The sequence below is a fragment of the Corylus avellana genome, chromosome ca2 (genome assembly GCF_901000735.1).
Source record: "Corylus avellana chromosome ca2, CavTom2PMs-1.0".
Classification (NCBI taxonomy): domain Eukaryota; kingdom Viridiplantae; phylum Streptophyta; class Magnoliopsida; order Fagales; family Betulaceae; genus Corylus; species Corylus avellana.
In genome coordinates, this window is record NC_081542.1 from 3,541,102 (window position 1) to 3,567,544 (window position 26,443).

The 26,443-nt window shown below is 37.2% G+C and overlaps 2 protein-coding genes and 1 pseudogene across 2 annotated transcripts; 2 read left to right on the forward strand and 1 right to left on the reverse strand.

Annotated features, from left to right (window-relative positions):
* On the reverse strand, positions 1-4,741 carry LOC132170769 (malate dehydrogenase, glyoxysomal). Its single transcript, XM_059581869.1, has 9 exons — positions 4,482-4,741; positions 4,123-4,338; positions 3,487-3,801; positions 2,706-2,795; positions 2,509-2,592; positions 683-718; positions 469-558; positions 266-360; positions 1-172 (listed from the first exon to the last, which is right to left on the reverse strand). Exons 1-9 carry the CDS (start codon positions 4,551-4,553, stop codon positions 100-102), a joined length of 1,071 nt encoding a protein of 356 aa, XP_059437852.1. The 5' UTR covers positions 4,554-4,741; the 3' UTR covers positions 1-99.
* A 10,676-nt stretch (positions 4,742-15,417) lies between these two features.
* On the forward strand, positions 15,418-20,675 carry LOC132172720 (LRR receptor-like serine/threonine-protein kinase HSL2). The gene is made up of 2 exons (XM_059584276.1): positions 15,418-18,530; positions 19,900-20,675. Exons 1-2 carry the CDS (start codon positions 15,944-15,946, stop codon positions 20,274-20,276), a joined length of 2,964 nt encoding a protein of 987 aa, XP_059440259.1. The 5' UTR covers positions 15,418-15,943; the 3' UTR covers positions 20,277-20,675.
* A 596-nt stretch (positions 20,676-21,271) lies between these two features.
* Positions 21,272-24,430, forward strand: LOC132170342 (tubulin alpha-3 chain-like; annotated as a pseudogene).
* The last annotated feature ends 2,013 nt before the right edge of the window (positions 24,431-26,443 follow it).

Sequence of the window (26,443 nt, forward strand, 5' to 3'; positions counted from 1 at the left end):
AAGCAAGAAAAGATAGGAACCATTTATTTTGAGGAATCATGATCCATAAGACATTGAATATATCAAGAAAAACCAGGTCAATGGCAGGCTGGCAGCTGTTCATTTTCTGATAAAGGAAACCCCCTTCTGAATGCTTGTTGCCAACTCTTTCTTTGCCTTCTCCAAGCCAGCCCTGTTGATAATGGATGGGTATTTTTTAAAACTTATCACATCAAATGAACACCGAATTAAATTAAAGACTTGCTAGCCGATAACAACTACAGACCTCTCATACTCATTCAGAGGGCCAAGAGGGAATATTTCCTCTGCTCCAGTACGGCCGAGCCGTACCTTGGACGCGAAGAAAGGAAGTTCAGTCACCTGAAAAAACAGGCAATGCTTGAGTTCTTTGAAACTGCAAGAAATCTAAATTAAAAAAGGAAGACTCAAAGATGATTTAAGTAAATGGATATGGGAGTCCATACATACCTGAGAAGCCACAAATGAACATTCAACAATGCCTGAATCTCCTCTCAGGCCCCTAAGGCATGCATCTGCAAATTTAACAGCAGCATATGCCTGCATTTTTTATTTACACATCTTGTTATATATTTCAGCATGTCCAAGCATCAAAAGCATGAAACTAATGAGAAAAGGATACATAAACAAAGCAGGTATTAAGAAAAAGTAGAAGACAACTGACCATTGATAGTGTTGCAGAACCAGTTCCAGCTTTTGCCTGTGAGCAATGCCATCGGCACCGAGTTAGATAAGAATTCACTTTGAAAAAAAAAAACATAATGGCAACAGAACAGGACTAGATAAGAGTTCTCCAAAGAGTACGGATCAAAACTCGAGCAAAACTAGCAATCAAGCTATTTATTATAAATTCATAAATGTAATAAATCTACCAGCAATACTGGACAATAGGAAACAAAATGAAACTACATCAAATCAGCCAACTGGACAAAGATTCTTATATGTACCAGCAAAGAAACCTATGGTATCATGCAGAATGGTGGTCTACTGTGTCTCTGGGTGCAGGAAATTAGTTACCATGTAGCTAGCAATATGAACTCCCACAACTACTTTATTCTTGCATTGGATTAAATGATGCACTTTAGAAAGCCATGCCTGCAGAATCATACTATGAGGCCATATCGTTTGCCATGGCTATCAAAATGACTCATCCAATACCCTTCATCCATTGCACTAGATTAGATAAAGCAGCAAGCTTTTGTGTCAATAATAGGTCACTAAACCTAGCTTCATCTGGCCACATATCCAAACAGAACTTGCACCTTGTCTTAAACCATTCTTTGAATAATAAAATTTGCAATAGCTATTCAAACTTTGTCGAAGGTTTTACAAGTTATGTGCAGGTGGTTTCTTTATGATTTATATATTCATCTCAATCTAGAATTCTAAATCCACTCCAAACAAGAGCTAACAATGATATCAGACTCCAAACAAGAGCTAACCATGATACAAGACTTCAAAACAGAGCTACCCAGGCCAGAATACGAGACTCCAAACAACAGCTAATCAGTGATCTCTCAGTATCTAATTCCCACAATTTTACCTAGAAGAATGTCTCTTCTAGACCCCAATTTGCAACTTGCCCTGCTATTACAAACCAAGGTAGCCAATTTCTAATCTACGGTTAAGTCTGAAGAAAGAGAAAGTGCCTCCCTCTAAGTAAAACAAGATATTAGCCACTTTCTCACTGTACCAGAAAACCCTAAGAAACATAAACTGCTAGAGTCTATTTTTCAGTGAAAAATAAGAAAAATAGTCTGGCAAGCTCAAAGAATATTTCCTTCACATTTGCCCAATTGGGGGGTGGGTGGTAGGGGAGGGGAGGAAATCGCTCTGTTTCCTAGTCATTCTAGAGCAAAGACTTTTTTAATAGCCCATCTCACTCATTGTTTCAGTAGTAAGCAAGCTAGTGAGCTCAGCCATTCAGGAAGCCTTTCTGGCTCAGGAAAGTGTCTGTTGTAGTTGTGAGTTCATTTTTCTTCATTATTTCTTTTCCCCATCCAGTCTTATAATTGTTAAGCTTTTTTTTCTTTTCCTTCTATTTCTTATTCAGGTTGTTATTCTACCACAAGAATGCAAACTGTTCTACTTCACCTCATACTTACAATGTGTCATATTAAATCTTTATACCAACAAAAGCAAGGTATTTGAGATTGAGATCCAAGGCAAATGTGAAATAATGTTCATAAGACCAAGAACGCTTACAAATACAAGCCATCATGTCATTGGCAGAATACATAGTCAAGAAGATCCATGTCAGTTACGAAATCAGATAGTCTTTGTCATATCATCTTCTATAAGACTAAAAAAATAATTTCTGAAGGAAGCCACAGTATTGGACCTACTGGAAGAAACAATTCCATGCATGTGTTCACAATACATGTCAGACGTCATCATGTAAGTCCACATAATTTATTTATTTATTTATTTTTTTAAATGGCAGCATAAGATACATTATTCTAAGAGCAACCCGAACATATATTTCTATACCTCAACAACTTCTGTTCCACCATTTTGAATGCGATCCGTCAGATATTCAATTTCTTTTGGGGTGAAAGAGCAAGGAGGTTTAACCTGTATATAATGTGAAGAACAATCAATTGAAAAAGTAAATATATAAAGGAGTTTCACTAGAGAAATAGTAGTTAAAAGCATCTAATGCAAGCATTTAGCTATTTCTCTTGAACCTGAGAAAGAAGAGGTAAAATTGTAACCCCTGAGTGACCCCCAACAACCGGAACATCAACCTCTCTAGGGTCAAGGCCTAAAACTTCTGCCTGCAGTGGTCCCAAAAGAACATTAAGGAAAGATTTAAGTTAGCTTCAGAAACAAAAATAGATAAACCATTAAACTACCCCTGCCCCGCCCCCACAAAAAAAAGAAGGGAGAGCAGCAGAGCACAACTTGAAAGCATAACTGACCAATGAAGTATCTTGTCATCTCTAGGTTACAATGAGGTGTGTCATGCAATCCACGTTTTAGTTCTTCACATATGGAACATAAATCCTCAGTAACTGACTTATTGAGTCACAAATATCACTTAAGGTCTTCCTTTCATTTATAACCCATCAGATTACATTTTGTTACGATGGAAAACATTGCCATGTAATGACATAATACCAATATCGCTTACACACACACATTCATGCCAGTCTGGCTTAACTCTGGTCAAAAATAAAGGAAATGATTTCCACCCTACGGCAAACTCAATAAAGCCTTAAAGTTAAATCCCAGCAAAAAGATTTCATCCTTTACTCATAAGTGCTTACAAAATAACATATGAGTGGACAGTGTAAATGAAATCAAAATAAAAAGGTTTAGAGGATAATATTCAGAAAGTGCAGTCATAAACTCACATATCTATCAAGAAATACTTTCCTTGTCAACATCAAACTGATGATAAACAGTACCGCTCAACACTGCCAACATAAAAAGAAACATAAACATGGTGAGATTAACTGAGCATACCACAAAAGTATTAGCTCTGACAACATCAAGCATTGTGACACCCAAAAGTCGCTTTGGATCATAGGTGCCAGCTTTCTTGAAAACTTCTGCTGCAATTGGAACGGTGGAGTTAACAGGATTACTGATCAAGTTGACAATAGCATTTGGGCAGCTCTTAGCAATCCCTTCACAAAGTGTTCTAACGATTCCAGCATTGATGTTGAACAGATCATCCCTCGTCATTCCAGGTTTACGGGGAACTCCAGCAGGGATGATTACAAGGTCCATGCCCGCAAGAGCATTCTCCAGCTGTTGTGCCCCCAAAAACCCACGCACCTATATATATAAAGATACTAGTCATTCCACTGACCCTATTCAAAATATGACCCAATGAAGTTCAGAGCTTCAAATAAAAAGCTAGGGTGAACAACTATTCTATTCAAATTGCTATATCTAGCATATTCAAGCTAATTATTGTGAACCGATTTCCCAATTTGGTAATATTCTTTTGGTCTCTCATTGTAGTGATAACCCCAACACTAATTCAACAGGCAATTGGGTACTCAAAAATTTGACTAAATAGTTCAAAGTTCAAATTAAAAATCACCCATTAAGCTCAAATACCAAATGCAAATAAGGTAAAAGAATGAACTTTACCACGGCGCCAGTGTCCATGTGACTGATATCAGCTGTAACACCAGGAGTGTTGACCACATCGTAGAGATGAAGAACCGAAACCAGTGGATTAATCTTCATCAACAGGGCCAGAGGCTGCCCTATGCCCCCTGCAGCACCCAAAATCGCCACCTTGAACCCGGGAGCCCCGCCTTTTGCCCGGCAATTCGCCGGTCTCAAACCCGAACTCTCCCCCATCTTTTGGTCCACCATTCACACACGTTTCCAACACCACCAAAATCATCATTAAAAAGATTACAAGGTTGTGCCAGAGACAGGACCATCATCACTCATAGATAACCAGCTGAAACAATCAAAATATACTACAGAGAAAGCCAAACCTGGAAACTAGGAGGGTGGAGATGCGCAGAGATTCTTGCAAGGCGTTGGTTGACATCCGAAGTGGGTTGCATCTTCTTGTTTAGTTCTCTAAGTTATTGAAGCAAAAGACTGTGTCGGAGAAGTTGGTTAGAAATGAGAGATGTTTTATAGATGTGCGAAGTTAAATAAAACAAAGGTGAGGATGACGTGAAAGGTTTTCTGGGAATTGGGAAGTGTGGAAAACAAATCTTATCCTAACGCCCCCAAATTTGGTTCTTCCAAAAAAAAAAAATTATAGGAGTGAAAAATAAAAAAGAATTATTCTGGTCTAGACTCTAGAACACGAAGATCACGGATCACGGATCACGATTCACAACTCTATTTTGGTGGGTCCAGAGGGGTTGCTTGAAGACGAAAGAGCCCATTGGGCTTTTGAATGGGCTTGTCGGTTTCTTGATTTTGGGATACAAGGCCCGGTCTTGTAAAATCGATGTAGTTATGTGAAAACATATCCGTGCTCCAAGCACGTGGAGCACTTGTGAAGCCCAAGGCCCATGTATATCTATATGAAGGCCTTAATAGGTTTGCCAGATGGCTTGGTTCCAACTGAGCTCTCCAAGAAGCTTATATAATAGGCTAACTATTTTTGATGCAATCCCTGAATTTATATGAACTCAATACAAAATTGCTCGTGATTCTAAGCTCTTTAAAGTCCAAGCTATCTTTAGTCCATAAAGGCCCAAAAAATCTCTTTGGAAGGAAAATTGATATTTTGAAAAGTGACACCACTCAACCCAAATACTTAAGGGTCTATTTATTTTAGTGGTTTAAAAACCCATGGTTTGGAAAATAGCGAATTCAAAACGCATTTAATAAAAATATGAGTTTTTTAAAATGTAATCAAGTGTTTGGAAAGTCTTTAAAATCGTGCAATTTTAAAAACACATCCCCTTACATGTGATTTAAATACATGGATTTTTTATGTTTTCAAACTACAATTTTTTTTCTTTCAAACACATTCCCAGACGAAAAACTTTCTATGATTTTGTTTTTTTTTTTTTTTAAAGTGCACTTTAGCCTACAAAATCTCACAAGGTCAAATGAACTCTAAACATAATGGGTTTCGGCCTCACTATGTTAACGTTATACTAATTACTCACATTGTGGGAGTCAATTTTTAAAATTCATACATGTATATTCAATAATCTCTTTCAAGTACGAGTTCATCACCACATTGTTATGGTCTATACACTCCCCCTCAAACAAAACCTTTTCTTTATTTTTTTCTTTTCAATTTTATGGGTCATGTCTAGTATCATTTGTGTGCTATGTGGGTATACCCGTACTATGCACTTTTACCCCTACTCCAAAAACTAATCTTGCCCGCACTATGAATCATCATCCCTACTTTAAGGGCCATTGTTTGTGCCTATGCTATTCCAGCATATCAAACACTATACCACTTGTTAGTGAAAATAGTTTTTTTTAGTAAAATCATAATATAGCATGCTGAAATGTCACCAAATTCGCATGAATATGTATGCTCAGTACTGTAAAGGTTGAACAATAAATCGACTACATCACATGCTCCGGATTGGCTAGGAGCTGGTCCTCTTTAACATAGGGGCAAACTTTTCAATTTACATTTTATTGGATAATTTTGCCCCTATATATATATTAACAAAGACTAGATCCTCTCGGATCAATTTCGACCGAAAAGGATAATGGACTGAAGCCGTTTGTCAGGAGAACCCAAGCATTTATTGGGCTTGGTTGTACTAGCTTGTAATTGGAGATATATGGGTTAATTTAGGTGTAATTATTAGTTGTACTCCACTATGATGTGATAGAGAAAATTAATTTTACATGAAATTGGAATGTTTAACGCTTTATGTGATATTAAATTATATAATTCCATCTTAAATAGAAAGACTCACACATATCTTCTTCTTCTTCTTCTTCTTCTTCTTCTTTTTGGTTAAATTTGATATTGTATTTAAAAAAAAAGAGAGCATAATTATATGGAAACTTCTTTATGTCTTTTCAATAGAAGCAACTGTTATGGTTGCTCGAGTGCGTAGATAGAACCGTGTGTATATTGTAAATTATTTTGTCGGCCCTCTCATTCTACTATACACTCCATGACAGGACCAGAGCAATCGAGTATTGCGCGTCTACAAGAGAGAGCGGACGTCGCTTTTGGTGTAACATATATATAATTTGTGTGGAGGTTTTGATGGGTCGTTGAATATTGAAGTAGAATCTTTGACGTATAAGCCACACCACCGCTCCTTCCTTCCTTCCTTGTCAAAAGAAGGTGGCTGTCTGTCTCATTTTGAGGCTGTTGTATTAATAAATATTTCACAATACTATTTTTTATTATTTAAATAAACATAATTTTATACTTTCCTTAATTATCTATATATAAATAATTAAATATAACCACGATTTGCAGTCCCGCACGTGCCAATGAGATCCTAATTCTTCCTAAGTATTAGTTTAATCATATATATCAACGGATCAACCCACTTATAATATATAACAATTCACACACTTATGATCATGATCTGTGATCATAACAACAAAATTATCAGATATGATGTAAAGTTAGAACATTATATGTGGATATTGGGCGATGCCTCTTCAAAGGGTTTCTTTGTATTCATCATTAGTAGACAATCATGTCATAATTACCTAGGATTAACTTTTGCCGGCAAATTGCATTAGATGGGAGAGTTTTGCTTTCTTGGGAGGGTTTTATCTTGCATGGTGTTCATCCTATAATTAGTAGGATTCACTTATTTCAAAAAATACAAAATAAAAAACAAACAACCTCTTTCTTGGTGCCTCCCTGGTAAGTGCGAAATAGACAAAAGGAATCCCTAAAAAAAAAAAAATCTAATGATAATTTTATAGATATATACCTCAGTTAATTATTAGACTAAGGCATTATTTTCTTTTTTATTTGACAAGATTCTTATTGTCTTTCCCTATTTGATCCGGATATTTCTTTAATTTTTTATATAAGGTGAGAATAGAGGAACCAAAAAAAATTAAATAAATAAAAAAAAAAAAAAAGGAAAAGAAAATAATTTATATAGAAACGTGAAGAAGATTAGGTACTTGGTACGGAAAAAACCATTTGTAATAATTATTTTTCCATTTGTATCTAACTAATGATAAGATCGAATTCCATGCATTTCTTAAAATCATGACTAATCATTTAAAATAAGAATTAAGATTTTTTTAAAAAAAAAAACAAAAAAGAGTTGTTTTTGGGGTGGTTTAGCCACCCCTCAAGGCTTATGAGGGGCTGGCCAAACCATTCCCTTAAGACTTGAGATCGTTGTTTGACTACTCATTTAAGACTGGTGGAACACTTTTCAAGATTTTTTGTCAAATTATCACTCGAAGCTTTAGGGGTGGCCGAATCACCTCTAAAGCTCTTGAGGGAGTACTGGGTGGACCACCCTCATAAAAATGGCTTTTAATTAGTAGCGTTTTCTTTGGCCACCACTATTTTCTTTTAATTTAGAAGCGTATTTCGTAAGTAAATCGCTGTGGAAGTTGACATCAATCTCAAAGTTTTTTTTTCCTTCCTTTTTCAAAAATGCCTCTAAACTTGTTTCTATGATGCTTTATAATTAAATTGTTTCTTGATCTCATTTAATTTGGTCCGAATGTACTTGATTGTAACACTCACCTCAATTATTTCCTTTTTTATTTGACAAGATTCTTATTTCTAATTAACCTCAACCCATCTTAAAAGTTAAAACCACTTTACAATCAACAGAATACAGCATGGTGTAATTTGAGGCCTTTGAGGTCGACGAACAATCCATGCGATCTGATCGACCCAACAAAAGGGTTAAAAAAAAAAAAAAAAAAAATCCATTCAAATGTCACATAAACTTGACCTTAAATTGCATGGGAAGTCCATGAATTGTTGGGTTAATATAGTGTGACTCTTATAATTAATACTTGTTTAATTAGGCCAGGAATTGAAAGGGAGTACTGTTTGTGTCTTACTAGAATACAGACCAAAGAGTAATTTGAAAAGTGCTTTTCACCGGCCACTCAAAGCCAAAATTAACCACAAAAATGCTTTGTTTAAATCCTGCCGCTTGAGCAAAAATTCCTCCTTGTTTCCCCACCTGGGCCCCCCTCTTTATAACCCCATATTCATCCCTCTCTCTCTCTCTATCCTCTCTCTCTCCCGAGAGAGAGAGAGAGAGAGAGAGATGGGAAGGAGAGAAGAAGGGGAACTAGGTGTAGTGGCGTACTGCTGGGGTTGGGGAGAAAAAGTCAGAAATGGCTCTAGGTGGACAAGCACTTCTCATCCTTCCCAACCACCCATTTCTTCTTATGTGCAATGACCACCTTTTGACATTCCATTGTAAATCAAAGGTCATTGTCGTGCAATTTTCGACTTGAAGGATACTTCAATGTGACTCCCTGTGTAGAACAACACCAATCCTTAATAGTGAAAGGCAGACAGGATGGAGCCAGGCAATTTAGTTGTAGTTCCGTTTCTTCCATTTGGCATATCTTACAGTTTTTCTCTGCTACTTACATTTTTCCTTTACTACTACTCTACTCGTTTCTCTGTTGCCTGCTTGTTAATTACTTGTTCATGAGATTCTCTAGCTAGAGAAGGAAGACAGACCCACATCAAGTCTCATCATCATCATCATCATCATCGACCATATGATCAAATGGGAATCTCATAGCTAGTTACTTTATAAGAGTATGTATAGTACACCAAGGATCGATCTGAATATTTATTTGTGTATTTATTGTTTCTGTTAAATCGTGATCATACTGGTGAATGATGCTGCATGTTCTTCCTAATATTCCTATATTGTTGGAGGTTGTTGGTTTCTGAATAAATCCTACCTCTATATATTTCATATATGGTCTGTCTTTTTATTTCATTTCACTATGTTTTTTGTTCTTTCTGAGAAGTGTATCATTTAATCAGCTGTACGTTTTGTTACTATGTTTCGTTCATGAGATTGGATCGATTAATATGATATTGGGTTTTATCATTTGGTGTATCTGGTTAACCTTAATTAATCTCAACTGTTCATTAATCCGAAACACTCGATTTTAGGACCTTAATTTGCTCTTATGAAACTAATTAACAAGGTTTTTTTTAATCTTATCATGATTCTAATCTTCAGCTTCACATTTGTATTTTGAATTCTTGCTAGCATCGATCGTTCCAGATCTGTTGGTTAATGCTTTCATGGTGAGTTGGTAGTGTCGTGATACTACTCTTTATGATCTCCTTTCCGAATTTAGTGTCCAACAATTCTATTTTTAGGAGATTGAGAAACATGTTAGTGTTTCCTACAATCCTACGGCACCTTAAAAGCTGTCTCATTAACTTGATTCAAATGGTAGCTGCATATATACTCTTTTGATTCATGCCTTGCCCTCCTCCATCTATGGGAAAGACAACCCTGCTCTCACGTAACCTAGCCCCCCACCTGAGCTTAGGTCATTGCCCTTCCAAAAGGAAAGCTTTAGGCATCTGCTCAAGTTGTTTCTTAGGATTTAGGAAGAACAAATGATTGATTGATCTCTACCAAGAACAATAGCTAGCTACCTAGTGTGAGTCTGAAAGGACAAACATAAAGGGAACTTTGGGGGTCTGGAGTCCTAGGCGTGTTTTAAGGAAGAGTACACCTTGTCCTTGTGTACGTACGTAGTTGCTGGGATAAACCCCTCTTGTTGTTTCTCTTTTCCTGCTTTTTTTTTTTTTTTCAAATATTTTGACATAATTGTTTTGCCTACGTGGTGGTATATTTTGATACGCGTGCCACGTCTGTCAGACATGAACAATATAGTAGATGGGAAGTTTTTTATTTTTCGTAAAAGACTGAAAGAAAAATCTGACAAAGAACTTAATTATTTGTTATTTGACCAAATTCAAGACAAATTCATATCCTTATTACTTATTAGCCACACCACATGCAAACCTTAGGGACTTTCGGGACAACTTCCCAAAAATGCTCTTTATATTATTAATAAGTCGATTACTTATATAATTTACTTATATATATATATATATATATACTATTTAGGTAGTATATTCTTATTTGGTTTAGAGAATTTTATAAGTAGTTACATATTTATATTAATTAAAATGGTGGACTGGGAGATAACACTCTTTTGAGCCCTTACTTTTATTTCAATAGTATTATTTTTATTTTTGTTATATGTCTATATAATTATTTTGTTAATATAATAATATGATAAGAATGATAGTATATAATAAAGGAATATATCATATAATATAATCAATGTATACAAAGCAGAAGCCCAAACACATATAAAACAAGAATAACACTTTGCACGACAACTTCACAACAAAACAAACTCCAACCAAATTTACAACCAAACAAATTAAAAGCTGCAAACCCGAGAACCAAAACAAGAGATCAGACAAACCAGAACGAACATAAAATTCGATCTTGCAGGCCCCATTACAGCATAAATCCCGATTAGTTGCTGTATTGCTAAACTTGCCACGGGTTCCAACATCCCAATCAATCCGTTGGATGATCTGCTCTTCTGAACTGATCAAAACCTTACCATGCCTTTTGTCGTTTCTGTGCTTCCAGAGGTGATATATAGTTATATACCACTGCACCAAATGCATAAGGAGCTTGAGCATTTCATGGATTTTAACGCATCGATTTAAACGGCACACCGTTTTCTTTTTTCTTTTTCTTTTTTTTTCTTTTTTTGATGAATAAGAGAATTTCATTCAAACCAGAAACAAAACCAAAAACGAGCTGAAACCAGCTTACACGACTTCAAGCAAGGCAGAAAACCAACCACCAGCTACCTAGAAACTGCAGAAAATAGCAACAAAAAAAGGGAAATTAAACCAACAAATTTGTAGAAATGTTCCAACTTTGACAAAGAAGATCATTTTCCCCTATTCTTCTGAAAATAACCCCTCCCCAAAATTCTTCTGAAAATAATATTTATATTGATTGTAATTGATAAATCAAAGCTCACATAATATATTCTAACACCCATATTTCAGCAGGGTGTCAGTTATCCACCCACATCACATGTGAATATTGCTTTTCCCATCCCCTACCTAAAATTTAAGAAAACATTTTGCAATATCTCTCCGCTTAAGATATGCATCCATCTCCTCCTTCACACTGTTACGTACTTCTATTCCTAATATATATCCTCAATAACAAGCAGTTACACGGCGAATAACCTATGTTTTTTCACGAACTACAGCTCGTTTACACATGATCAGTTAAATGGCAAACGGATGAGAAACAAAACTTGAGAGTAATTAAGTGCTTGCTTATACCAAATTATTAACACGTGAAGTATTCACATCTTGGCTCTATATATATAATAATATAATATTATGTTTTTTGTTAACACTGTAAAATGATATGTCCTAGGGCAATTAGCTAGCTAGCTAGCCTTGTCTTGCACAAGGTAATTAACAAATTTAAGGTGTATTTTTATGTTCTTCCTCTATAAAAAAATTTTAAACAAAATCTAGAAACAGTTTACTCATTTCATCATTAATATCATATTAAAAAAAGATGAGTTAATACAATAAAACGATATTCTAACATGCACGAGACACGTGCAACGGTAAAAGCTTGGGTTGAGAAGTTATGCCAAAGGGTGAAAAAAAAACTTTTATTTTCCTCTGCAGATTTTATGCCATTTATTTGAAACATAATATATATATGGTATTAATTAATTAAAACCCCATTTGACCAGCTTTACAATATTGGGTAAAAAAACAAAAGTTGGTTTCCGCTGCCGGGATTCGAACCCGGATTTTGCTTAGCCATTTATGTTTGTGCTTCAGCGGATTTGATGAACATTTATTTGAAAAATATGTATTTATATATATAGTCTCAATTAAAACACCACATTTCACCAGCTTTGCCCCAATATTCCTTATTTTATCTAAAAATATTTACATTCTCAAATGATCTCAATGAAATTACATGTAGCCATACGCGCGGACAGTTTCAATATTCTTGTTGAGGTGTTTGGACGGTGCATGCCAATAAAGATAAGGAAGTCTCATTTCACATGTTTTTTTATTCCTCCCCTTCTAGAAGAACAAGAGGATAAAGCCTACTTCGGAAAAGAGAAAATGATGTAATGAAAGAATAATTACTTTATTTTGTTTTCTATCTTTGCGGAAAGTGATATTGTCCAATTTTTTTATGCGTACTATGGAGCTTGTTGTTCATGCTTTCAGTACAAAACATAAGCAATGGATCAAAACTTGACGTTAATTATATATATTATCTTGTTTTAAGACTACTAAACTATTCGATGATTTTTTGTTGTTTTATGTTTTGTCCGGGACCGTATTTTTTGCAGGTGTTTTCAGCTCATCTGGGTGTAGAAATTATTGATTAATTGCTTTGCAATTGCAGACAAAAACCCATGTGAGCCCAGTTTAGAAGTCAATATAGGCTTCGCTTTAGAACATGACCTGCGGGAAGTAGTCTACAAAGGCTGCTGACTGCTGTGCTGATCCATCGGACTTGCTTAGACTAGAGAGTCCACTTCTACAACCCATGACTTTTGAGACAAAGGATTTGACTGTTCCAGTCTCCAGACAAAGCAACATTAATGTGGAGTTAATCTTTCGGTAGGTTTTTGCTATTGATTCTTGGGAACGTGGCTGAAGATAATTGATGCTTTGATGCATGATGCTTTTGAGTTTTTGACCACCGAGCTTGAATTTAAAATAGGAACCAAATGGGCTATGTTAGCTCAACTACTTTTGCTTTTGCCATCTGAATTTTCTAATGACAGAGACACCAAGATTCAGATGTGAGATGATCGAGACCGTGAATATGATAAACAGCTAGGCTGCTGGCTGCTTCCAAGGTTGTTGTTTGGCACTAAAAATTTTTCAGTGGAAAAGTGCTTATTGTTAGAGCTAATGGGATTTTATCTTTTATCAAATTATTCCTTAAAATTCAAAATCAATCAAGTTGATCCATCGAACTTAAATGCGTTATCAAATCAATTCCGGCCTTCATCTCATATTCGCTAAATCTTTTGATTGAATGTCACATGATCATATCCAATAATATTGTAACACATGTATATGGTATGACAATCAACTTTGTCACCATAAATTATTAATGATGCAAACAATGCATGTTTGGTATGCAAAACAGACAATTGAAAGGAAATGACTATTTCTAGTTATTTTTTTATTTGATTGTGCATCATTCCAGGGGAACAACTATTCTCCTAAATAGAGAAATATCTATTTTTTAAAAAATAAGAAGAATAGCTATTATTAGAGGAATATAATGAAGGTTCCAAAAATCTTTCCTTTTTTTTTTTTTTTTTTTTTAATATCTACTTAATATTCAATGGGGTGGTTGGCAAAACAGTAGAGGCGGCACGACCACCTCTAATGCCAATTAAGACTACTTCACATGCATGCTCATCGGGGATAGTTTTGTCCACCCTCATTGCTAAGGTGGTGCAACTATCCAATGTCTTCTACTGGGATGGTTGAACACCGATAAAATATTCATAAGAGATTTATATATAAAATCGTAGGTAGTTTGTAATTTTGTTTCAATTTCAGTGAGTATATATATTTTGTTACTAAACAAAAAAATATAAATAATCATTACATTAATTCCAACTTCTTTTATATATATATATATATTCGGATATTCCAAATGGAATGACCCTTCCATGTACCAAATATCTCTTAAAATTGAGATGAGACCATGAAAAACAGCCAGTCAGCTTGCAAGCTTATTGCTTGTCACGGAAAACTCTAGTACTATGCATACTTATTTATTAACGATCAATTCAAATTATTTCATCATCTTGCTTCACTTGGTTAGGAGGGAAGTTTCATACTAAAATACTCCTATATATACTGGCTATAGTCAACCTTTTGAAGGTGTATAATTGTATATTGTATTACAAATTTAAAAGTGTTATATTATACATAGACTATTTCTTATTGGAAAACAGCTACTGTTAGGCGGTGAAATCCTTAATTGTTCTGACTCCACTTTATTACTCTTTTAGCATGCCTCAATCAACTACCTAATTCTCATCACCCCCCACCAAAAGATAAAGATTAAATAAATAAATAAAAAGATTAAAAAGAAAAAAAAAAAGATAGAAAGTATCAGGTTCTATGATGCATAAGTTCTGCAATTTGACTGCTAGTTTACCGAATATCATTCGCTATTTAGTCTTGACTATGAACAATGAACACAACCAATTAGTTTATGTTAATCAAACTTCAATTAGCTGGAGTCATTATCCATCAGTATATAGGTATCAATATTATGCTATATATTCTTCGTGGGACCAAGAATTCATGCACATAATATAGTATGCTTCAACCCTCAAAATATAAAATAATTAAAATAGAAGGTAAATTATGGAATTAAATTGGAACCTATAATCTGCTATGACACCTTAAAATACAAAACCAGTTTTCAAATGACATTTAAAAAAAAAAAAAAAAAAAAAAAATCAAAGCAAATTACCTAACATACCAAAATCTTTATTAATATAAATTGATATTTATAAAAGCATTTTCAAAGGTTTAAATCTTTCTTCTGGAAACTTGTGGTTACAGACTTTTCCATGGCTCTATGCATTTTGATGGGCATGGGAACCAGGAAGTCGCCTTCATAACTTCCATACAATTCAATACACTTGGACAGAAGCCTCGGTGAGCATCAAGTGGGACAGATTTTCGGCCACGGAGGGCCAGAGTAGAAACTTTTGCATTTTTCATGCTTCAGTAGTCAACACGTTCCAGAATTCCAGTTCCGCCATAAAATAAAATAAATAAATAAAATAAAACCCATCAAATAACTATTTTATAGTTAAAATTAAATATCATATTTCTTTTGTATTATACACCAAACATGCATTTTTCTTGCTCTATCATTGGTTCCCATGCCCTAAAATCTAATAATTTCCCACTCACAGTTGTAATCTCACGCATGCCCTCCTCCTCCTCCTGGAAATAAGCTCTTGCCATTCTCCTGGTCCTGGGCATTAAAGTCCTTTCCACACTCGGACTAAGCACAACCAACTCACTTTTTTTGGCATTTTCTCCTAAAAAGCCAAAACGCATCACGTTTATCTTGATTAACCAGCAATTATATCACTCTAATCACCCACTCCCCACCCCCATTCGCACAATATCCCAAAAGATGAAGCTATTAATCCCCTTCCTTTTTGATTAGCAGCAGCTCTTTCCATGTGAACCCCTTGAAACTGTAACCTCCATTTAAATCCTGGGCCTGACCGCCTAGTACTTGTCGCCATCTCCATTTCCCAACCGTTACTCTCTTTCTTTCTCCCTCTCTCTCTCTCTCTCTCTCTCGCAAGCACAGAAGCCCTACAAAACAACATGTCCAATGATTCTCATTAGCAGAAGATTTCTTTTACTTTGTATTTTAAGATGAAAAATCTGAAGCAGAAAACCATTCCGTTTCTGTTTTTCCTGTTGCTGCACTGTTCTACTCTGGCGCTATGTCTTAGAGGAGACTCCGAGATTTTGGTTCGGGTCAAGAATGCCCGGCTGGACGACCCAAATGGCAGCCTCAACGACTGGGTTTCAAACGGTGACAGTAATTCCTGCAACTGGACCGGCGTCACTTGTGACTCTCAGAAACACTCGATTATTTCCATTGACCTATCCGGGTTGGATATCTACGGTGGGTTTCCGTATGATTTCTGTCGGATTCGGACCCTCCAAAACCTCTCTCTCGGCAACAGTTTCTTCAACGGTACTCTCTCCTCTCAGCCCTTGTCTCTCTGCTCACACCTTCGCTTGCTGAACCTCTCCCTTAACTACTTCGTCGGAGAGGTGCCGGAATTCTCGCCGGATTTCACAGAATTAGAAGTACTTGACCTATCCTCGAACAATTTCACTGGGAATATTCCGGTGAGCTTTGGCCGGTTCCAGGCGCTGAGAGTGCTCTCCCTGAGTAACAACTGTCTCAATGGCTCGATCCCTTCCTTCTTAGGCAATCTCAGTGAGTTGACCAGGTTCGAACTCGCTTACAATCAATTCAAGCCCGGTCCCTTGCCTCCAGAGATCGGAAACCTAACCAAGCTCGAGAATTTATTTCTTCCACGATCGTACCTCGTCGGACACATACCAGACTCGATCGGAAAACTCGTTGAGCTAAAAAACCTAGACTTGTCCTCCAATTCTCTTTCCGGTGAAATTCCTAGCAGCATCGGCGGATTGAAAAGAGTAGAACAAATCGAGCTCTACGATAACCAATTGTCTGGTGGATTGCCCGAAAGCATAGGGAATCTGAGCTCTTTGCTCAGAATAGACGTCTCTCAAAACATTCTCACCGGTAAATTGCCGGAAAAGATCGCGGCAATGCCTCTCGATTCTCTGAATCTCAACGACAACTTTTTCGAAGGCGAAGTTCCGGAGGTTTTAGCTTCGAATGCGTATCTGCAACAGTTGAAGCTCTTCAACAACAGCTTTTCCGGGAAACTACCGGAAAATCTAGGCAAAAATTCGGCCTTGGTGGAATTTGATGTTTCTACCAATAATTTCAATGGTGAATTGCCCAAGTATCTCTGCGACAGAAAGAAGCTTCAGATTCTAATCGTATTCAACAACCACTTCTCTGGAAGCTTACCTGAGTCGTACAGTGAATGCGATTCTCTCAATTATGTGAGGATTAGAAACAACCAACTTTCCGGTGAAGTGCCGGACGGTTTTTGGAGTCTATCACAGCTTTCGTTTCTTGAAATGCAAGATAATAGACTCGAAGGCTCAATTTCTCCATTGATTTCCCGTGCTCGTGGGCTCACTACGGTCTTGATCTCTGGTAATGAGTTTACTGGCGAAATCCCGGCGAATATTTGCGAACTACATAATCTTTCAGTGATCGATGTGAGTAGAAACCATTTTTCCGGCGAGCTTCCGACGTGTATAACGGGATTGAAGAAGTTACTGAATCTCAGAATGCAGGAGAACTCGTTCTCCGGGGAGATTCCTAGTTCGGTGGATTCGTGGACCGAGTTGAACGAGCTTAACCTATCGAGAAACCGATTCTACGGGACTATTCCGCCTGGACTCGGGGATTTACCGGTGTTAAAGTATCTGGATCTCTCCGGAAACTCGCTTACTGGGGAGATTCCGGCTGAAATTACGAAGCTGAAGCTGAACTTGTTCAACGTCTCCGACAACAAACTGTACGGTAAGGTACCTGTGGGTTTCGACAACGAGTTGTACCTCTCGAGTCTTTTGGGTAACCCGGGTCTCTGTAGCCCGTATTTGAAGCCCCTGCCCCGATGTTCGAGTCCCAGACCCAGGCGCAACACTTGGTATCTTGCAGTTGTTCTAAGTCTCTGCGTAATTCTTCTGCTGGGGTGTCTGTTTTGGTTCTTCAAACCGAAATACCAAGCATTTGGTCGCAAACCCAAACGCTCATGGAAGGTAGTCTCATTCCAAAGGGTCGAGTTAATTGAGGAAGACATTCTCTTATCTTTAAAAGAAGAAAACTTGATCGGAGCGGGTGGGACGGGTCGGGTCTACAGGGTGAGGCTCAAAACGGGTGAGATTGTAGCAGTTAAGAGACTCTGGGGAGATACCCAGAACCCGGATTCGAAAGTGGTGTTCAAATCCGAGGTTGAGTCGTTGGGTCGGATCCGCCACCGTAACGTTTTAAGGTTGCTGTCCAGTTGCAGCGGCGACGATCGGAGGATTTTGGTGTTCGAGTACATGGAGAATGGGAGCTTGGGTGACGTGTTGCACGGAGAGAAGGGTGGAGGTTTATTGGACTGGCCCAGGCGGTTCACTATAGCACTGGGCGCGGCTCAGGGGCTGGCGTATCTGCACCACGATTGCTCGCCGGCTATCGTGCACCGGGACGTGAAGAGTAACAATATACTGTTGGACGAGGAGTATTTGCCACGTGTGGCGGACTTTGGGCTGGCTAAGACGCTGAAGCGTGACGTGGGGGAGGGTCCGGGTGCCATGTCGCGCGTTGCTGGGTCGTGTGGCTACATTGCGCCAGGTTAGTCCAGTTCTCGTACTTCTTGACACTTTTTTCAATGATTGCTATTGAATAAGCTTGTATAACATGATCCCTTGTGTTAAAAAAAAAAAAAAATTTTGTGCCTGGCGTGCATCACTGTTGATGCACGCCAGGCGTGCTTTCCATCATTACTCTTTGCTATTAAGTTGCTAGCAAAGAATGAATTGCAAAATATGACCCTAGTCCTAGATAACTTTTTACGGTCAACAAAAGTGGAAGATTGATGTAAATTTAAAGTTCTATCTCTCTTTTGGCATAAGAGAGGTGCACTTGTTGTACAAAAGTTATTTTTTGTTACATCAATAAGAAGATATATCAGCTAATTTTATTAGACTTATACTTAAAATAAAAACTCAACCACAACAAATTATATTGATAAAATAAAAAATTAATTTTTTTTTTAAAAAAAAAAAAACAAAACAAAATTGAAGGAGTGGGTAGTACCTCTAACAGAGGTGGAAGCCCAGCCAACCCTAGACTTTGGGAATTGGCCGTTGCAACTCTTTCCATGGCTTGAGATTGGCTCGTAGACCACCCGGAGCCAATAAATTAGGCTGATAATTAAGGGTGTGACCAAACCACTTATAAAACTGAAAGAGATTAGCCACCAAGACAGAGTAGAACTAAGGGATCTTAGAGCCACCCAGAGTGGGAGGGTGTGGCCATAAATCCCTTCAATTCTAATTTTTTTTTTTAAAAAAAAAAAATATTAATTTTTTATTTCATATGTGATATAATATGGTGTAGTTAAGTTTTTTTTTAAAACTTAAGTTTGGCTTAGTTGTCACAAAAAACAGAGGGAGGGGGACTGAGGTAGGCCATGGTCCCCCCAAAATAAAGAAAAAAAAAATTATAAGTAAAAAATAATAATAATAATAATAAAGTAAAGTTTTAAGTTTAGTCATTTGGCTCTCTCAAAAGAAAAAAAAATTGGCCCTATTTTTAGATTTTTTGGCCATATCCAATAAAAACTTTTGGCCTTATTCTTAATTTTTTTTGGGCCAGACGCATTAAGTTTTTTATTTTATTTTTGGTCCTTACTTTCAAATGTTCGTTTTTTTGTCCTTATTTTCAAATGCTCACTTTTTTTTTTTGCCCTTACGGTAGTCTTTAGTTCATAAAAAACAACAAAAATAATTTTTTTAATAAAAAATTTTAAAAAACCAAAAAAAAAAAAAAATTGGCTAATCCCCTCCTATAAAATTTCCTGGCTCTGTCCCTAGTTTTCATCTTCTGATTGGTTGCACAAAACTCATATTTAACGTAAAGCATGCAAATGCCTTCTTCATACTCGTTTGAATTTGAATTCAATATAGCTTGGCTTCTGTACTACTCTCTACCAATGCAGAATATGGTTACACTTTAAGAGTGACAGAGAAGAGTGATGTCTATAGCTTTGGCGTGGTGTTGTTGGAATTGGTTACGGGTAAGAGGCCAAACGACGACTCCTTTGGTGACAACAAGGACATAGTGAAGTGGGTTTCGGAGATCGTTTTGTCGTCTCCGACGGAAGGAAGCGACAATGGCATCGGTTGTTGCGGAGATCTAGACCAGCTTATAGACCCTAGAATGGACCCATCTTCATGCGATTACGAGGAGATTCGGAAGGTTTTGGATGTGGCCCTTCTTTGCACCTCAGCATTCCCCATTAACAGGCCCTCCATGCGAAAAGTGGTTGAATTGCTCAAGGACAATAAACTCTCTTCCAAAATGATCCTACAGTAACACAGTACTTCTTGTGGCGCTCAAGTTATGTCTTCACAGTTGTGCTAATATGGCACTCGTTTGCGGGTTAATGTATATACCTCATGGAAATTAGTTAATGTGGATTGTCAGAGTTTTGGTTCTAGTTTTATGCACAGAATTTGCAAAATTTATGCAAGAAATCTTATCAAATATCAAGTTAAGAATTGAATAAGCGCCGCATGACAATTACATAGATCTTACGACGTCTTCTCATAGATGTTTATTTGAAACAAAGTCATTGCAGGTCGCATCCTGCCATAATGCGCTGCATTTCTTTTCTTTTCCTTCTATCTTTTTTCCCCATCACATTAATTGCTTAGCTTAGAAGTCAAGGGTTCATGTTGTGCAGATCCTTATCCTGTGCAGACTGCTTGACTCGCAAATTGTTTGACCTACTATGGATTAAAGGACATTAGATGGTTAATTCCTTCTCAATGCAATCTTTTGAGATATTTTTTTTTTAATTGTTCCTAAAGATAAAAGTAAGAAAACTCAACGATAACAACTCTTTGTAATTTGTCCCCTTCCCTCCCTTGAAATGGCTTGAATACGAAGAAAACAAACAAGCAGAAAATACACTATTCAGTAACGTCCATTTATAATTTTAAACACAACTTTAGGAATTAGTACAGTAGAAAGTTTAGCATCGGGACGGCTGAGCTGTATGCCTCAACTTGACTTTTTCTTCTTTCCCGAGTGAGACGGGGCAGACACGTGTAATGTAGTAACCAAGATTGATCATCGGTCTGTATTGGGCCATTGTCCAAAACCAAACAGAACATTGCCTCGTCGTTCGCCGCATCTTTTGATAATTAAACGGTGTCGTTGCTTTGGCCCCTGATGCGGGCAAAGCAATTCAAATCTCAAATGATCGACCGTGAAAAAGGGACAAAGCGCGGTTAAATTTAGGGCGGTTGAGTCTGGCCAATAAGGATTAACCACGTGCACCCGCGCGTAACCACGTGCACCCCCGCGTAACCACGGTTCGCTAACCGCGGTTAAACTCATTCCGATTCTCTCTCCGTCGCAAATAAATCTCCAGGCGAGAAATCAGTTCAGAGACACAACATTGTCGCAAACGAGAGGCGTCTTGATAAACGCATTTCTCTCGCATTCTCTCTAGCTTCTCGTCGATTCCTTTTAGTGTTTTTCAGCGAAAATGAGAGAGTGCATCTCGATCCACATCGGCCAGGCCGGCATTCAGGTCGGCAATGCGTGCTGGGAACTTTACTGCCTCGAGCACGGCATTCAGGTACTCTTCTGATTCTCTGAGTCCTCTCACTTAAGTTTTGGTGCTTAATGTGATGCAAATCGATATATTTTTGCCTGATCCTGGTTAGATGCTCAGATTTGCGACACATTTTGTTGACATTTTGCTAGATCTAGGGGGTTCTCTGCTCTTTTTGTTCAGATCTAGTAAAGACATTGAATCTAAGGGAATTATTTTGTTGTATTCCAGACTGATACCTATCCAAGCCATTTCAAGAGTAAAATGTGACGTAATAACAAATTAACGAAACTAGTTGTTACAGATAATGTCTTGTTATTGCATATAAATATTTAAATCGTGACAGATCTGGCGAACATCAACTTGGTAAGATGAAGTGGTATAATAATTGAAAAATAAAAGCATTCAGGGGTAGACATTGATGCTAGGATTATGCATTATGTTTCTGGTACATAGATCCATCAAGAAATGCTAGAAAAAGGACTATAGTACTCTTTGTCTTCTCCCAAATTTGATATGACTTTTAAAATTACTCATACATCAAATTTCAATAATAATCAACTAAAATTTAATGATGATTTAAAAGCCCTATCATATTTAGGAGGAAAGTGGAAACAAAGTGGATTCTAGCCCTCCTTCTAGCATTACTCAAATCCATAAATAGAAAAAAATAATAATAATAATTGATTGTTCTAGAAGAAATGAGACAAAAGATACAATAGAGTCGGTTGTCACCCTACTGTTCCTTTTTTTTTTTTAATTTTGTGATGGGACTTAAAAGGTAAAAATTGTTTTCTTGTGGAGGCCACATTGGATTGTGTGTTTTGTGATTTTGATAAGTGTTTTGTATTTTGAGTAGTTTGTTTTTATATTCGTCTTGGGAACATAAATCAAAAAGAATAACAATCCTGGCCTGTCATTTTTAGGCTTGACAATCTGAAAGTTAAAACTTTGAAATTTTGGTGAGTGTATTCACAAAATTAGAAGTATAATTTGATTTGAATTTCTTTATAAAAAAAGCATTTATGGAATTTATACAATGGTTCTTTTTGATTCCTTGCTAAGTGGATCTCCTGAAACTTTATTCGAGTTCTTTTTAATCAATGGTTTGAGAGCAGTGTATTCAATTGCAATGATAAGAAGATTTCATTTGATCTGATTTCTAATTATTAAATCTGATTTTCATTCATCCTAAATAGTAAGCGTCTGAATTTATTCTTAGAGGAGACTTTTATTTAATTCTATTTTGTTTCACAGCCTGATGGCCAGATGCCAAGTGACAAGACCGTTGGGGGAGGTGATGATGCTTTCAACACCTTCTTCAGCGAAACTGGTGCAGGGAAGCATGTCCCCCGTGCAGTTTTTGTAGATCTAGAGCCCACTGTCATTGATGAAGTTAGGACTGGAACATACCGGCAACTCTTTCACCCTGAACAGCTTATCAGTGGCAAGGAAGATGCTGCTAACAATTTTGCTCGTGGCCACTACACCAGTAATTCTTTCTCACTTCATCTATTTTTTTACCCCTGTTTCATATCAACTGCTTACATGTCTTATTTGTTTCAGTTGGGAAAGAGATCGTCGATCTTTGTTTGGATCGCATCCGAAAGCTTGCTGACAACTGCACTGGTCTGCAAGGGTTCCTGGTTTTCAATGCTGTGGGTGGGGGCACTGGTTCTGGCCTTGGCTCCCTTCTACTGGAACGACTTTCAGTGGACTATGGCAAAAAGTCAAAGCTTGGGTTCACCGTGTATCCCTCGCCGCAGGTTTCTACCTCTGTTGTTGAGCCCTACAATAGTGTCCTCTCTACCCACTCCCTTCTGGAACACACTGACGTTGCTGTGCTGCTTGACAATGAAGCCATCTATGACATCTGCAGGCGCTCCCTTGACATTGAGCGCCCCACCTACACTAATCTTAACCGATTGGTTTCTCAGGTATTGCTCATCTTTCTCTTTGAATCCAACGTACAATTCTTTTATCTTATTATACGAATGCTTATTCTAATTATATGCATTTGTTGTTTGTTTCAGGTGATATCATCACTAACTGCTTCTCTGAGGTTTGATGGTGCCTTGAATGTCGATGTGACTGAGTTCCAAACTAACCTGGTCCCATACCCTAGGATTCACTTCATGCTTTCATCTTATGCTCCTGTCATCTCAGCTGAGAAGGCCTACCATGAGCAGCTATCAGTTGCAGAGATCACCAACAGTGCATTTGAGCCTTCATCCATGATGGCTAAGTGCGACCCTCGCCATGGCAAGTACATGGCATGCTGTCTGATGTACAGAGGAGATGTAGTGCCCAAGGATGTGAACGCAGCTGTGGCCACCATAAAGACCAAGCGCACAATTTGTTGACTGGTGCCCTACTGGATTCAAGTGTGGTATCAACTACCAGCCACCAACTGTTGTTCCTGGTGGTGATCTTGCCAAGGTTCAGAGGGCAGTGTGCATGATCTCAAACTCCACCAGTGTTGCCGAAGTGTTCTCACGCATTGACCACAAGTTTGACCTTATGTATGCAAAGAGGGCATTCGTTCACTGGTATGTGGGTGAGGGTATGGAAGAAGGTGAATTCTCTGAGGCCCGTGAGGACCTTGCCGCCCTGGAGAAAGATTATGAGGAGGTTGGTGCTGAGGCAGGTGATGACGAGGAAGGCGACGAGGGAGATGAGTACTGAGAATGAATGCTTGTTTAGTTACTTGCTTTCTAATGCTTCAGTTCTGTGGTGATGACTTGTGTTTTTCCTTTCCAAACTGTTGGCTTTTTCTAGTTCTAGTTGCCCTGGATTCTATTTGCTATTTCACTCAGCGTGAAACAGTCATGTTCGTTGTTTGGTTTACTACTGTAATGACATCAATATGGCCTTTGTTATAATAAGCTATGAGTTTTCTTTGCTATTTCCCTAGATTGATTTTTGGAAAGAACCAGCAGGCTAAGAAAAAAGATGCTTTTGTTAATAGAGCTCGGTAAATGATAGGCGGGAATGACAGAGCATCCGGTTAAAAACCAGCCCACCCGTCATATCTGCCCACCCGCAAGGGTAATGGACGGATTTTCCACCCATTACCCTGGGCGGGTATATAAATAATTTAAAGAAAATTTTTGTCCAATACTTATTGCTGCTGAAAATGTAAACTAAACATCAAAACTGAAAATTGAATATACTTCATTTATGTTACAAAGTCATTACATACATGAAGACAAACCATTGTCTTTTTACAAAGAACGCTGCATGTGGCAACCACTTAAAGAAATGCTATGGATACTAAATATTTTTATAAAAGGATTAATATGAAAATGATGTGTATAGCTTATTTATTGATATTTATAACCCTTTTTTTTTTTTGTTCGTTATTTTGATCCTCTCCGATAAATAAGCTCTACAATTTAGCATTTCTCACTTAGTTAAGACTTACTTCCACAATTTAGGCAAACCTCAAAAGTTAAAATCTCGTAAGATAATAGTCTATCTTCAGGTAGGGTTCCTCATCACCCACAGCAACCAGTGAGTTGGCAACAGGTGCCCGATCTATTGCGGGAGGCTGCACCTGAGAAGTGGTGTATTTGGGTCCTTATTGGGCCATTTAGTTTATGATCCTATGGGGCCTGTCATCCATCGGCCCAATAGGCCCTTGGCTTGTTGGACTGATATACAGCATGGCATTATGTTGGCTCACGATTGGCTTAAAGGCTCAACCAACCTGATCCCACCGATAGGTTCACGACTACCTTAATCTCTTCGCAAAGTACACGTGCAGGTACATTATCAGAGGCATCGGGAAATGGGACAAATTTGTTTGTGCATCTTGTTCCCGGAAACAAAATGGACTTTTGACCAGAGACGGAAAATAGAGGTGGAGGGTGGTCTTCCACGCACCAAGACGTTCCTTTCTATACCCTTGCTCCCTCCCTCCACCATAGATCCTCCCTCCATTACAAATGCTACTACTTTATGTAAATCCTATTCCTGGTATACAATTTTTTTTTTTCTTTTTTTAGAATCGCATATTTTAAATACATATGTCAATTTAATAAATTGAATGAGAAAAAAATTGTACTCACACAATTTAAAAAGATAATTTATGCTTATAATTAAGCAGTTAAGCTCACGAGGTATTACTTGTGTTATAAAGAACTACTTTATTAGTTTGTTTGCTAGATTCATTATTGATAAATGGTTAGTTTTCATTTTTTATTCATCTCTTATTTATTTTTGTACAAGAGATGAGCAAATTCATAATTAAATTTGTATGGCACATGTGAGTCCTACAAGTTTAATAATAAGGCTTTTTTTTTCTTTTTCTTTTTTTTTGTAAATGCTATAGTGCAATAAAATGACTATTTTTTGCCCATAAAAGTCCTAAAGGGCAAGAGGCTACAAGCCCGATCAGTAGTTGCTGTGGCTCCACCCATTGATGGAGCCTAAGACATTTTTGTCAACCATAACTTTTATGGGCAAAAAATAATATTTTTATTCTACTATAACATATCTCTTAAGAAAAATGAGTGGTTAAGGATATTATATAGTTTTATTTTTTTTAAAAAAAAATAAAATCTTCCAAACTAATATGTTAGTTTGCGTGTTACCTGCTATACTAATCATTAAAATGTGTATTGTCGCATGTTATTTATTACGTTAATTACTAAAATATGAATTGTTTTTTTATATGTCCGCATGTGAGGAGGGAAATGGGAAAGAGATATTATGTAAGTAACATTATTCATTTATAAATGAATTATAATATCCCAAACCATTTTTAATATGGATTGTTAAATTTTTATATATATAAAAATTGTAGTAAATGAATCATAGTACAGTAATATATATATATATATATATATATATAAGATGCAGAAAATAAAATTGTGCTCCTCATACATCATTGTTACCAGCCTATCATATAAAAATG

What these genes read in the sequence shown, in the direction of transcription:
- LOC132170769 (XM_059581869.1), bottom strand. Translation starts at nt 4,553, where the DNA reads ATGCAACCCACTTCGGATGTCAACCAACGCCTTGCAAGAATCTCTGCG. An exon ending in TCAGAGCTAATACTTTTGTG is followed by an intron (nt 2,796 to 3,486) that starts GTATGCTCAGTT and finishes GGACCACTGCAG; the next exon opens with GCAGAAGTTTTAGGCCTTGA. An exon ending in GTTCTGCAACACTATCAATG is followed by an intron (nt 559 to 682) that starts GTCAGTTGTCTT and finishes TAAAAAATGCAG; the next exon opens with GCATATGCTGCTGTTAAATT.
- LOC132172720 (XM_059584276.1), top strand. Translation starts at nt 15,944, where the DNA reads ATGAAAAATCTGAAGCAGAAAACCATTCCGTTTCTGTTTTTCCTGTTG. An exon ending in GTGTGGCTACATTGCGCCAG is followed by an intron (nt 18,531 to 19,899) that starts GTTAGTCCAGTT and finishes CTACCAATGCAG; the next exon opens with AATATGGTTACACTTTAAGA.